Genomic DNA, 13,400 nt, shown 5'->3' on the forward strand with positions numbered 1-13,400 from the left:
TTTTTTTTTTTTTTTAATTTCTCTTAGTGTGATTGGTTTTTTCCAAAATCTGATTGCTAAAATAAACTAGATGTGATTTGTGTAGGCCTTTATATCATTATCCTCCTTTCCTTCATAATTCCTTGCCGAACAAATCTGATTTGTTGGCTATACCAAATCAAACCAGAACCCTTTTGTTTCTTTTATTTATTTATTATTATTATTTTTTTTTTGGATTAGGAAAAACCAAGAGAAATCAGTCAGACAGATTTGTCACCCTATGCCAAAGCAACTGAGAGCCCTTCCATAGTTGGAATTTGAAATTTGATGGGTCAACCAACACAGAGATGGGAATTTGGTATTCAAAGTTCAAGGTGGTCTACACCTAATATTGCCAAAATGTTTTGCATTGCATTGGCTTGTGGAACCAAAGTACTATACCTTTTTCCTTATCTTACCCTTTCTTAAAATAAAAAGTTCTATTTTTTAGAAAAATAATGAAACTATTCCACATCTAAAAGCATTAATATTTGTGCACTCAAAACTAAGCAGCAATGATCCAGGGAAAAAAAAATTGTAAACTTCAGCTGAACCATACCACCTAAATACTAGTGACACCTGGCAGCCTAGAGTTGTAAAGATATATACACTGAGAAGTCTTTTTTTTTTTTTTTTTTTTTTTGGATAGGTAAAATTAAGAACTTTATTAATAGAAGAGAAGCACACAAACTATTCCTATGGTACACAGGACATGTACCAAAGGAAACAAAACATTAAGTAAAAGAACACAAATCTAAAAATTCCCAAAAAGAGGGGGTATGAGGACCGCTCATTGCACTCATCCAATTAAACAGTAAGCACGAAAACCCATTTCAGTTCAAATGAAAGTTCTAAGATTTTTTTCTCACAAAATAGTCCACATGATGGATTGGGGAATTGCTGCCAAATAATTGCTGCCCAACACCTGCCACCCACCCCTCTATTCCAACAAGCTAGTAGATCCACCACTTGCTTAGGCGTCACTCAAGAAACCCCAAAGAGGCTAAACACAAACGTCCACAAATTATATGCATAAGAGCAGCAAAGGAGTAAGTGACCCACTGATTCCCAACTATTCTTGCACATGCAATATCTATTGACAATGTAAATATTCCTCTTCAAATTATCCAAAGTGAGAATCTTTCCCCTAGCCTGTTCAAGTAAAAAAAGCCACTTCAGAAGGAACTTTCACCCTCTAAATACTTTTCCAAGCGAAGGCATGACTTCCTCTAGTCGTTAAGGCTCTATAATATGATTTGAACTTAGAAAGATCCATTCTTTGTAGGCTTCCACACCATTTTATCAACCCCATTCCGATCAATATTAGTGGAATACAATAAAGCAAGGAAAGAATGTAAACTCTCAAACTTCCAATCCCGGATAGAATGAGTAAAATGAATATCCCAATGAATAAACCCATTCTGTCCACCCAAAACAGCAGCTAAAATTGCATCCTTCCTCTAAGCAATCCTATACAACATAGGCAAAGACACTCGAAGAGGAATGTCACTGCACCACATGTCATCCCAAAAATGAATAAGGGAGCCACTTACCACCTCAAACTGTACACTGAGAAGCTTTTATTTTTATTTTTTGAGAAGATTTAAGGAGATATCCTTTAAGAGGAAATTTGGCATTTAGCATTACTTTAGCAACTATTTAATTAGTTGTCAAGTTTGCAAACTAGCATCTCAAGGCTCTGAAACTCGAGTTCAGTGAAGGAACTCGAGTCTCTAAGCCTTGAGTTCAAAGTTGTGGATGAAAAAAATCTACGTGGTACTCGAGTTTCGCTGAAGAAAGATCTAGGTTTGTGCATACTAGGTATGTTCCTGCCGTGGGTCTTTTTCTCTATACACGCTCTATGGAACTCGAGTCTCTACACATGGATTATTTATCTACATTAGCTTGGAACTCGAGTCTCAAAGGCTCGAGTTTCTTCATTGAACTTGAGTCTCAAAGGATTGAGATACTAATTTGCTAAAATGTTTTGAAAATATGCCAACTAACGAAATAGTTGCTAAAATAATGATTAAATGGCAAATTTGCTCTATCTTTGAAAGGTAGAAAGGATAATGTGGCTTCTTACCTGCCTTGAAACTTTGCCAATTCCAATCCCATCATAAATCCCATTTCCCAAACATTCCATAATACTTAGTGCCATTATTCTATTCTAAGTAAGTCTCCTCACACCCCACGTTGAGCCCACCAACTGCCCCAAAAGCCACCAGTCGATGTTGGTGATGGGCTATTTGTTGGCATCGTTTGTTCTACCCATCACCTTGATAGGTTCAATTTGGTTGCCTAGGAAAATAACCACTTACAAGAGTAAAATTCAAATTCTAAAATTTCAGGGTGTAAAATCTAAATACTCCCAAACTTTAGAGGTGTAGTTTGCAATTTAGCTAAGACTTAAAATCATAAGCTTTGTAACTTAACTGGCCATAGCATCCAAAATTTAAATCCTCACTCTCCTGTTGTAACTATCAAATTATAAAAAAGAAAGGATATAGTTTCAAATAAAAGTTAGAAAAAAAAATGTTAAAGGTAATTTTTCACTACTTTTTAACCCTTTTTTTTTTTCAATGATTAGACCGACCATTAACACTACTATTGTGAACCAACCTAAAAAATCAAGAAACCATCCAACAGTCAGGAAGATGGTACCTCTCCAAGCCTTTAAGCTTGGGGTTTAAGGAGAAGACTCAAGGTTCAAGCGACCAAAATACAATAATCTACTATACACGGAAGAATCATAGCAATCCATGTACAAAAATGTGTTTCCTCTCTTTGGAGAACTCCTATGCAAGAAAATGAGGATGAAGAAGTTGACTAAAATGAATGACTAAAGTCCTATTTACAAACATATATGCACTAGTTCAGAACAAGTGCGGAGCCAATAGACACTCAATGTTGAAAAAGAAAATGCACAGTAAACATAAATAAATAAAAATGGCGGAACCAACTTGATGCTGGTGGACAGCCTGTATGGGAAGAGGGGGGCGTGTGTGGGGGTGGTGGGGGGGTTACAAAAACCCACTTTGGTTAAAAGAGTCGCAATTCTTTAAGTTGGAGATTGTATGCTCTTTATTGTTTTCTCTGTTAAACTTGTTTTGTCTAGCAATTGAGCTTGTAATCAATATGGCCCTTTTAGATTGCTGAAGTAGTTGGTTAATATAATTATTCAATCTGGTTTCTTGGACGGAGTTTGACATGGAGGTAGACACCTTCCAAGAAAAAGAAAAAAGGGAAAGTTGAGGAAAGAATTTGAGAAAGAAAAGTGTGAAATATTATGACTTATTCCTTTAACGATGAAATACTATGGATTACAACTTGCATGTCTAATTGGCTAAAATAATATTCGTACACCTGAAGGAGGTCAAGAATTGTGTGTATTTAGGTTATATATATATATATATATATATATATATATATGTATGTATGTTTGTATGTATGTATTTATGTTTGGAGTTTGGACACCATGGATAGTGAGGGTGTTGGTATGGGCTGTTGTCCTCAACTTCTTTAAAAGGCATGTGTAGTGTCAGAACTTCCGCTCCTCTTATAACAAGAGGACCTAGATTCAATAGCATTGCGTTTATTAAAGAGAAATCACTTAGCCAAAGACATAACAGAATGCATCAATTGAGGAAGGTTTAATTGCCCTACAATTGGCCAATGATTTGGCAGGTTCTTTAGTATTTAACGATTTATTTATTGGCTTGGGGTAAAATAATTAAATAAACAATCAACTCAGACAATATTTCAAAGGTAAATTATTACTGTAATACCCGGTTCCAAAAAATAAATAAATAAAAAGGAGTTTTTTTATTTATTTTTTTTTTATAGGGGCAGCTTAGTAATTTTGATATTGGGGTTAGCAATATATATATACACCTTATGTCAAAAAACCCTAGCCAATCCATATATACCAGCCGAACTATTTAACTCCTTGTGCTTAGTTAACATTCTTGATTAAAATTTCTATTGAACCACGTCTTGGCTATACAACCCTCTCTCTTGTTCTCACTTTCTCAAAAACCTGGATATGTTTTCTAAGAGGATGGTGAATAAAATAATGGCTGTTGGAATATGAAATCATTTTCTTGGAGTGGTCTAATCAGATAGTGTTTAGCATGATATGTTTGACAACCCTTTCAAGTCCCAGGATAACCTTTGTGAAATGGAAGAGATGTGATTGAATGAGATCCGGCTTATGGGATCAGTATTTGGGCACCAAACTTTCATAGATATTATAGTGTGCCATCACTGGAATAAGGGTGCAGAAAATCACAATCACTTGTCCTCGAGTTCCAACTCTAGGCCTTGCCCATTTACCGACCCTCTGCTCTAGCTTCTTATTCAGAATTGAGAAAGGATTTCATCGATAGTCTTGGCTTGCCCAAGTCTAGGTTGAACTCCTAATTTTGGTGTCACTTTGTTATGGCTCTTGGAGGTAAGTAACCTTAACCTAATTGATTTTATTTTGCGTATTGTAACTACTGAAAATTGTTTATAGTTGTTACAATTTTATTTCTATTGTATTACTGATTTCAAGTAAAGAACTATCACAAATATATCTGATTACTGAATATATGATGTATTTTATTTAATGGTTTTTAACTATACTAATTCAAAGTAAAGAATAGCGAATTTTCACAAATATATATGAGCATTGAATACAAGATTTATTTAATTTAATTGTTTTTTTTTTCAGCTCTATTGATTTAAAGTAAAGAGCATAGAAATATCACAAATATATTTGAATATTGAATATATGATTATATATATGTATTTGAATAAGATATATTTTTGTTAAAAACTATGATTTCATATATATGATTATGGACAATCTGACTATGAATTGATTCTGATACCCAAACCAATGGGGGTTATTCATTGGTACTCTGATACCCAAACCAATGGGGGTTATTCATTGGTACTTTGATACCCAGCCAATGGAGGTTATTCATTAGTATTCTGATACCCAAACCAATGGGGGTTATTAATTAGTACTCTGATGCCCAGTCACGAGAATATAGTGTGACCATAGTCATAAGATTGTTAAGAATATGAATTACGTTTGAAGTTTTGAACTATTTTGAGTCCTTAAAACTACATATGTGATTTGGCAATGTTTGATGTAGTTGAACTATTTTGAGTTACTAAAACTGCTTATGTGTTTTGGAACTCATTGTAAGTTATAGCCTTTCGTATATGGAAAACTGACTATTTTCTAAACCATCTATGATATATTTGTAAGATTAAAATTTGTGATCTTTGTGTAACTTATTATTTTGAGGCTATGAATCTTCTTTAGTTATTTTGAAAACACATAGTATGTTATAACTTTTGAAGACCCATATTACATCTTATTACTTTACAGATCTATTGCTTGATAGAACTTATTAGGATTTTGGTTACTTATTGAGTTGTCAACTCACCCCCATTTTTCCCCTCCAGTTTCAGATTGTGAAGAATAGCAAGTTTTGGGAGTTTTGATGTTGTGTTGTGAGTAGGAAAAGAAGCTTAGTGATTTTGGGATTGGATGGTCTTCTAATAGTTTTATATTTTTGGCCAATTGGCATTATGTACATGAGGTTTGGATTTTGTTCCTATAAAATTATTAGAGATCTATTTCATAAGAAATTGTTGAGGTATTTTGGATTTATTTGATTTAATTTTTGAGGATAAATTTTAGTTGCTAAGAAGACCTTATACACTTGTAGAGTGCTTACTTTATAAGCGTGCGGCAGTTGTCACGTGCTTGTCTTTATACTTGGGTTCGGGGCGTGACAATTACCTTTGTAGCTAACCATAAAATCATAGATAAAACCCATAGGTAAAATCATCTGAATGGGATTCCTGATAATTTGCCTTGAAAGTTGAATTTTTATAAATTAACACTTATCTCAATAGCCTAAGGCCCTAAGCTGTTAAATAACCGAAAATGTAATCTGTTAAATTTTACTTTAAGAAAAAATATGTAATAACTAATAACCTGTCAAGAATGAAGAGAAATCCCCGCAAACGGGAAGATATTGCCACAAACAGACCTAGTGAATTTATTAATTTAACATAGCAACACGTTGTCATTACAAGGACTTGGACCTGCAAGGTGATACCCGGTATGCATAACTCAGTCAACCATGGCTCATTGAATCATTTTCCTATTTTGAATAATCTCATTCGGTTAATTGAAGGACTGCCCATCGGGAAGCAACCAAATAGTGAATACTATAACTTAAGTTTACTGAAGATATGGAGCAAAAACTGTCATAACTTCCTTGTAAACAGGCTTATTAAAATCCACTGCCTGCACAGAATGGAAAAAAGACCGTGTAAGTAAACCAACAAGACCAAAATACCAATTCTAGCCGTTTTTGAACCAGTAAAGAAGAGTAAAAAGATACTGTCTACCCACAAGCATGGTTTTAAAAACCGGTACAATGAAAAAACCAGAAAAATATCTAATTACTGGTTTTATGGTTGGACCAGGATCCGACTGATGGTCGAACCGGTGACATCATAAATAATTTAATTAAAATATTAAAATAATTTTTGTTTAAAATTTGAATTTTAATAACTTATATTAAGAAAATATAAAAATTAGAAAAAGTGTTTTTTTCTCCATACCATCTTTCTTTACTTGTTAGTAATAGTTGACAAAACTATTAATATTTAAGTTTCATCTTTTAGTTTATATAAATATAATAGTATAACTTTAACTATTTATTTAACCAAGAAAATTTAAATAAATAAATAAAAAACCCAAAGTCAGATGACTAGACAAGTCACTGACTTATGAGTTATGACTCTTTATTCTTTAACAATCCAATTTCCCACTCCGCCACTATTAGCCACACGTTTTGTTTTGTTTTGTTTTTTTTTAATACATCTCGTGAATCTAGCACTCCACTCCGGCACTCCCCACTTTACTTACCATCGAAGACTCTTTATTTTTCCAGTCTTTTGGCCTCCACAAAATCCTTATCTTCCTCTCTATCTTAGGAAGTTAGATCCATTATTTATCTCTGCAATACCATCATCAATTCCTCTCATTTCTCTCTTTCTCACTGAAGATCTGTAGATACCACTCCAAAAAGCTAATTTCAACCCCAAGCATGAATATTCAGGCATTTTCTCTCTCTCAAGCATAGCCAATCTTAAGAAAAAATACTTTATTGCAACAATCTGTCCTCACCATCAACAGATCTGAGAAAAAGAAGATTTTTACTGCAAAAAAAGCTCCATTGTAGATCTCTTTCAACAATTTTACAAAACCGCTTCGGCCTCCAGTTTTTTCAGTTCTCAGGTTGAACCGACCGATTTTTATTGTTTATCAGTTTTATGGTATTTTTCGGTTTTTTATCATAACCGGACCGGATTAGAGGCCGGTTCCAAGTTAAACCGGTCGGACCGGTCGGTCCGGTTCGGTTTTAAAACCATGCCCACAAGTTCACCTATTTGTTCTAGAGATATCCATGACCACTCACCAAACTCAGCTTTCTCAGTCCCACCATCACCCAATAGATTGATTTCTTCATCCTTCCCAGTGAATTTAAGAAGAAACCTGAAAGGGTTTACAAGTTTGACGAAGTTATAAAATCTGAATTGAGAAAACTGAATGATTCAATTAATTATTGTTTGTGTACAAAGGTATATATACCTGTACTGCAAGCTAACAAACAAAACTAACAAAAACTAATTAACTAACTTTCCCTCTAGAAAATGAACTGACAGCTGTAATCCACTATCTATAAACTAACTCCTAAACTATAAGTAGTTTTACAACAAAATACTAAATGGCTTGTAGCTCTGTAACTTGTTTCTTCTTCTTATCCTGTGTTTCTGCAGTAGTAGCAGTAGCTTCTGCAGTGACTTTCCTCTTAGCTTTCTTCTGTTTAGATGAGACTTCCTTAGATTCATCTCTATTGCTTTCACAGAAGTTAAATACAAATTTAAACTCACAGGCATGTACATCTATGGAGATAAATTTAATTCTAAAATTACTTGCATATCCAAATTACTATATTCTACGTGCCCCCAAACAAAAAAAATCTGTAATTTTGTACCCTAGATTAGGTTATGTTAGGTTGAATACACCCAATGGTTACAAGTTGATATTTCAGTTGTCCCGGGTTTGATAAACAAATCCTCAGCTTGGTTAATTCCCTAAACTGAATCTGACCTAACAATGTATGGCTGTATCATATGCTCACCACTTCTGTGCTTGACCCTTCCAGTCTAATCCCCACTGATGTTTAAGCTTTTCCCTGACTTCAGGTGGGAAGTCATATGTCAACCAATAAGGTACCTGCATGTGAAAGTGAAACATACTGGAATGGAATTGTAAGATTAAAATGTGATCCAAAGTCTGTTTGACACTGATTTTATAAAGTGCATAACGCATATATGTTACTCAAGCTTTAACTTATTGCTAATAATGGAATTGTAAGATTAAAATATCATGCATGAGTTGATAGACAACCGTGGAGCATTAGTATTAAAAATACTGAAAGACGTTTTTTTACTTAGGTTAGGTTTTTTTTTTTTTTTTTTTTTTTTTTTCCTTACTAATAAAAAAAAGTAGCCCACGAAAAGAAGTTAAAAAAAATGGGATAATTACAATTTACCCACCTGTGGTTTGCCTCTAATTTGACTTGCCTACCCGTGGTTTCAATTTTGACACTTTACCCACCTGTAATTCCCTCTGTTAATAATCCGTAACCCACCTCCCTTTCAGACATTACTCTAACACATTTTTTCTCAAAAACAAAACCCAAAACAGATCAAACGCTTCTCTGACTCCCAAAACACCCTCCCATTCACGCGTACAAATTTTCAGCATTCTAAGCTTGTTACAAATTACTGTGCTTACTCCCAATCACGATTTATTACAGATATTATTGTGTTTGAAAAATTAATGTGCTTAGATACTTTAAAGTTTCAGTAAAAAAAAACGAAAAACAAAGGGATAATTACAGATAATTCAAAGAAAGGGTCTATTACAGTCAAAAGGGTCATCCCAAAAGTTCAAATCAGAGTTGGGATCGAAGAGATGAACGGAGTTGGGAGACAAGGGCAGAGATCTGGTGCGGCAAGGGGTACACCATCAACGTCAGTACTCAGATAACTTTCTCACCATTCTCTCTGTTTCACAAAACTCCGTCTCTCTATTTCATTGCTCTATCTGTTTCTCACTAACCAAGGAGAATGCGCCACCGTTCGATCTAACCTCCATCCCATCTGAATCCAAGCCATCGCCAGCTATGCAGGCCAAATTGAAGAGTCCATTACCGCCGAGGCCACCTCCTTCAAATTCTCACAAAAGGAAGCTCAGCTTTAAAGGTCATGGGCTCGATGTAGGAAATCGTTGACCGATCTAGTGGTGGATCTGGTGATTCCGTGGGTTCTGGGTTGTTGTTTAGTTTTGAAATTTTCACTTTATTTCTATTATACCCAGCAAATCAAGTAATTTTTATTCTACTATTCACAATGTTGTGATTTTTTCTGGTGGGTTTGTTGTTAGGCTTTGAAACCTTCCTTTCTCATATCTATATTCCCTTGGTCAAGCTTTGCCAATCCTCCCCTTGGGTGCTGCCAATGTATATACAATGGCTTTGTGTGAGTGAGATCTTGGATGTTGAAAATCAAAACTTTAGAAATTAAGTGCTGGAAATTGTTGATCCTCCCTGTTGTCATGTTGTAAATTGTGTTATGCTTTGATTTTAATAAATTTCTTAGTTCAGGCACAAAAAATAAGTATAAGGAAGAAGACAAAGAACTCTTTCTCTCATGGTTTTGCTTCATTTGATTTGTATTAGTTTTCTGGGTGTATGTTCTTCATGTTTGTGAATGATGAGAAACCAATACCATATTTTAATCTTTTTTTTTTCTTGTTTTGAGAGGAGAGAGACATAAAATGGGTGTAAAAAGACTTATTTACCCCTCTTTTTTAACAGAGGTGGGTTATGGATTACTAACGGAGGGAATCACAGGTAGATAAAGTGTCAAAATTGAAACCACAGGTAGGCAAGTCAAATTAGAGGCAAACCACAGGTGGGTAAAGTGTAATTATCCAAAAAAAAAGAAAAAAAAAGAACAATGAGAATTAAAGGGAAACCTCAAACCTTAGATGTTGTGGCACTTCTGCCCCTCATAAAAACATACATAGAGCAGAGTGGATATTAGATATTGGCATACCTTCAAAAACCATGTATTATACTTTCTCTCTTTGTGAATTAAGAAAAGCCAGCCAATAAGAAAAGTGGAAACTGCAGAATGGTAGATCATCAAATCAATTCTGATTTCAAGTCTGGAAGCTCTTGGCACTTCTCCGTTAAATATGAACTATTGTAATAATTCTTGGTTCCAAAAATTAGGTAGAACCTCTGATTATTTGAGCATAAGGGTATATCTGCAATTTCCTAGCTTCTGGCTTTAGTTTTGTGTAACTCATGCGTCAAGGAAGGGTAAGATTTATCAGTTTTGTGTTCAGTAGCAAGTATGTTGACTTTGACAAAACATGGACACCAAGTTTGGTTGGCCATCATCTGTAACAGTTATGGATTTACATACTCTAAAAGAAATGAATGAAGAAAACATGGGAATACTAGCTACTTGATTGATGTGTGACACCCAAGAACCCTAATTAATGTTCAACTCATCTCTCCTATAGTCCTATAATTACTTTCCTTTTTTCTTTCTATGCTCTTTTAGATGTATTCCGGCCCCAAATACAAACAAAAACTTGACATTTTAGCCATTTCTCAAAATTCTTGACCTAAGTCACCAAGCTAGTCATTATATGCAGCTTGGTAAGATTGACGTGGGACAGAGGCGGTGATACCAAATCTAATGTAAGAGTTTCTTGAAAGCATTTGTTGCAGTGTTGAGGAAGACCTAGGATTAGGGTTTAAAGTGGAAAAAAAAAAAGAGGTAAGATTAAGGTTTACTTAAAGAGTAACATGATGAGGATGCTCTGAAGCTCAAAACAGGTGATTTACTGAAGATCACTAAAATCTAGTTCAACAACCACAATCACAAATCACTAAAATCTTAATAGTTAAATATATGATGCTTTCTCCCATCACATATTCAATGGAAGACGGAATGAGAAGTATTAGTTTTGGTTTCAGATCTTCAAAATTACCATAACTATCTACAGACAGACTCACTTCAATCAAGAAAACACTTATGTATCCGCAGTGAAAAATGCCTTGGTGGTTGCTTAAATCTAGAAATGAAAATTGGCGATATAGAGATTATCACAGTGCGTGTAAACACAACCCCCCCCCCCCCCTCCAAATTTCCAATAATTGTGCAGTTCTAAATTTCTAATACCAAACTAGCACGGAGTTCAAGAAAAAGAAACCAAAAGAACAGCTACCACTATAAAATCACTGAACAAGAGCAGAGCAGAAGCAGCACTGAGGTGAGGCCCATGCATGTAGATGAAATTTTGAATTTTTTGTCACTTATCAAAAAATTACAAAAGCAGGTATGGCCCTTACTTAAATGCAATTCCACAAAATTGAATTAATCAGTAATTACACCTTAAAAAATGATGAACACGTCAACTTTCTCTATGATCCCAATCAGTATACAGTTAATACCTCGTGGATGCTATTAAAGTTTTAGACAGACTATGGTGATAATTATATGCGGGCTTGTTCCTAACATGAAGATGTCTTTAAAATCTTATTATTTTGCATTTTGGTACTAGAATATACTTCACATTTGGCACTTCTTTTTATAAAAAGAAATAAACAGCGATTTTCTGGATCTGAAAGTAGTAGCATATTGATATAGGACAACCTAGGCTTCCCATTTTCTATTAAATATGGTAAACTCTTTCTAACTTCTATATTCCCCTTTTATGACTTTGAATCTTTTATCATCAGAACACCCTCCATTTCAATTCCCCAGATTTCCTATTTCAATAATTCAGTGTCGAAATGCCAGCCCCATATGCAATATTTGCATTCAAATTCAAAAATGCCACAGTTACATGCTCTGATCAAACTTTTTTTTCCTTAACAAGTTACACACTGAGATAAAAATAAAATTAGCTTTCTACATGCAAACACCATCATAGTCTTCACAATAAATTTTGCTTTATAGTTCAAAATATTGTGGTTGGGACATAAAATTGGGATTCCTTTTGTTAACACGATATCGACACAAACGTTGTATTTAGCATTCCTTCTTCGTTGTGCGTCATTATCATTGTATCACTCAACTCAAGTCACCAACTCCTCACACAAGAAAGATTTGAAATAGTGTAAAACAATTCCAATTAGAATAAAGTAAAACATGCTGATTAAAAAGAAAACTTGGAAAGAACATAGGTCCATAAAATACAAGTAGGTACTTGTCTACTATTTCTTATTTTATTTTTAATATCATAAACAATCACAGCAAGCAAACACAACAATTTAGTTTCAAAAGCAATCAAATCACAGCACATCAATATAATACCAAAAAAGAAAAAATTACCTGCGGCATTTGCCAAGCACTGGGTATATCCAACCTTGAAGCTGCAAAAATCTGCCACAACCAAAAAAAAGAAAAGAAAAGAAAATTTTGAAAGTCACAACACATACATATAAAAATCCATGTACAGAATAGAGAGATGGGATATATAGTAGACCTTTTCGGAAGGATTGATGAGACAAATACCAACGTTTCTACTATAACCTTGGGGAGAAGAATCCATGGATGATGATGATGATGTATAGGAATAGGAGAGTGTATTTGAAGGTTTTTGATAATGAAGCGAGAATGGCAGTGTCGGGGACTTTAATTTTTTTCTTTTTTTTCTTTTTTTTTTTTGAGAAAGCCAGGACTTAATTTTGGGAAACTAAAGATGAGAATCGGCGGCATGATAAAATTGCCATTTCGTTTATTTTGGCTAAGCGTAAATACACTTTTTTCCCTACATTTTGGATATATCCTTATTTTTGTTCTTAAATTGATTTTGCACCTACCATTTTGATTCTTGCCGTCAATTCAATAACAAAAAAAAATACATATATTACAAATAGAGTGCACTGTTTAGACAATAAATACTGATGTAGTTATTAAAATAATATTTAAAATTTTATTTAGCATTCAAAAATTACCGCATCTAAAAAAATTAAAAATTAAAAAAATAAAAACAAAAAAAATTTTAATTTCATTATTTTAATTTAAACTGGAAATTTTTTTTAAAAAAAAAGTAAAAACAAAAAAAAAAAAAACAAAAAATGCTTTTTAGTTTTAAAATTGGAGAAAATAGTGTATTACAATTTTCTCAAATTTTCTTCATCACCAATCCCAACATCACAACACTATGCTCCAAACCCAAACCCCACGAACCCAACTTGAAATTATATGAGCTT

General features: G+C 33.9%; 1 protein-coding gene across 1 annotated transcript; it reads right to left on the bottom strand.

The window, feature by feature from the left end:
• Positions 1 to 6,265: 6,265 nt before the first annotated feature.
• Positions 6,266 to 12,760, bottom strand: LOC115974542 (nudix hydrolase 26, chloroplastic-like). Its single transcript, XM_031094944.1, has 8 exons — positions 12,671 to 12,760; positions 12,517 to 12,567; positions 11,925 to 11,927; positions 10,294 to 10,368; positions 9,316 to 9,330; positions 8,238 to 8,332; positions 7,471 to 7,588; positions 6,266 to 6,331 (listed from the first exon to the last, which is right to left on the bottom strand). Exons 1-8 carry the CDS (start codon positions 12,734 to 12,736, stop codon positions 6,266 to 6,268), a joined length of 489 nt encoding a protein of 162 aa, XP_030950804.1. The 5' UTR covers positions 12,737 to 12,760.
• Between the last annotated feature and the right edge of the window lie 640 nt (positions 12,761 to 13,400).

Source organism: Quercus lobata, chromosome 2, assembly GCF_001633185.2.
Source record: "Quercus lobata isolate SW786 chromosome 2, ValleyOak3.0 Primary Assembly, whole genome shotgun sequence".
In the NCBI taxonomy this organism is placed as follows: domain Eukaryota; kingdom Viridiplantae; phylum Streptophyta; class Magnoliopsida; order Fagales; family Fagaceae; genus Quercus; species Quercus lobata.

Bases quoted from the DNA above. Each gene is read 5' to 3' on its own strand.
- LOC115974542 (XM_031094944.1), bottom strand. From the start codon at position 12,736: ATGGATTCTTCTCCCCAAGGTTATAGTAGAAACGTTGGTATTTGTCTC. The intron at 7,589-8,237 runs GTGAGCATATGA...AAACCCTTTCAG, and splicing joins AAGGGTCAAGCACAGAAGTG to GTTTCTTCTTAAATTCACTG. The intron at 6,332-7,470 runs GTGGGCATGGTT...CATTCTGTGCAG, and splicing joins TAGAACAAATAGGTGAACTT to GCAGTGGATTTTAATAAGCC.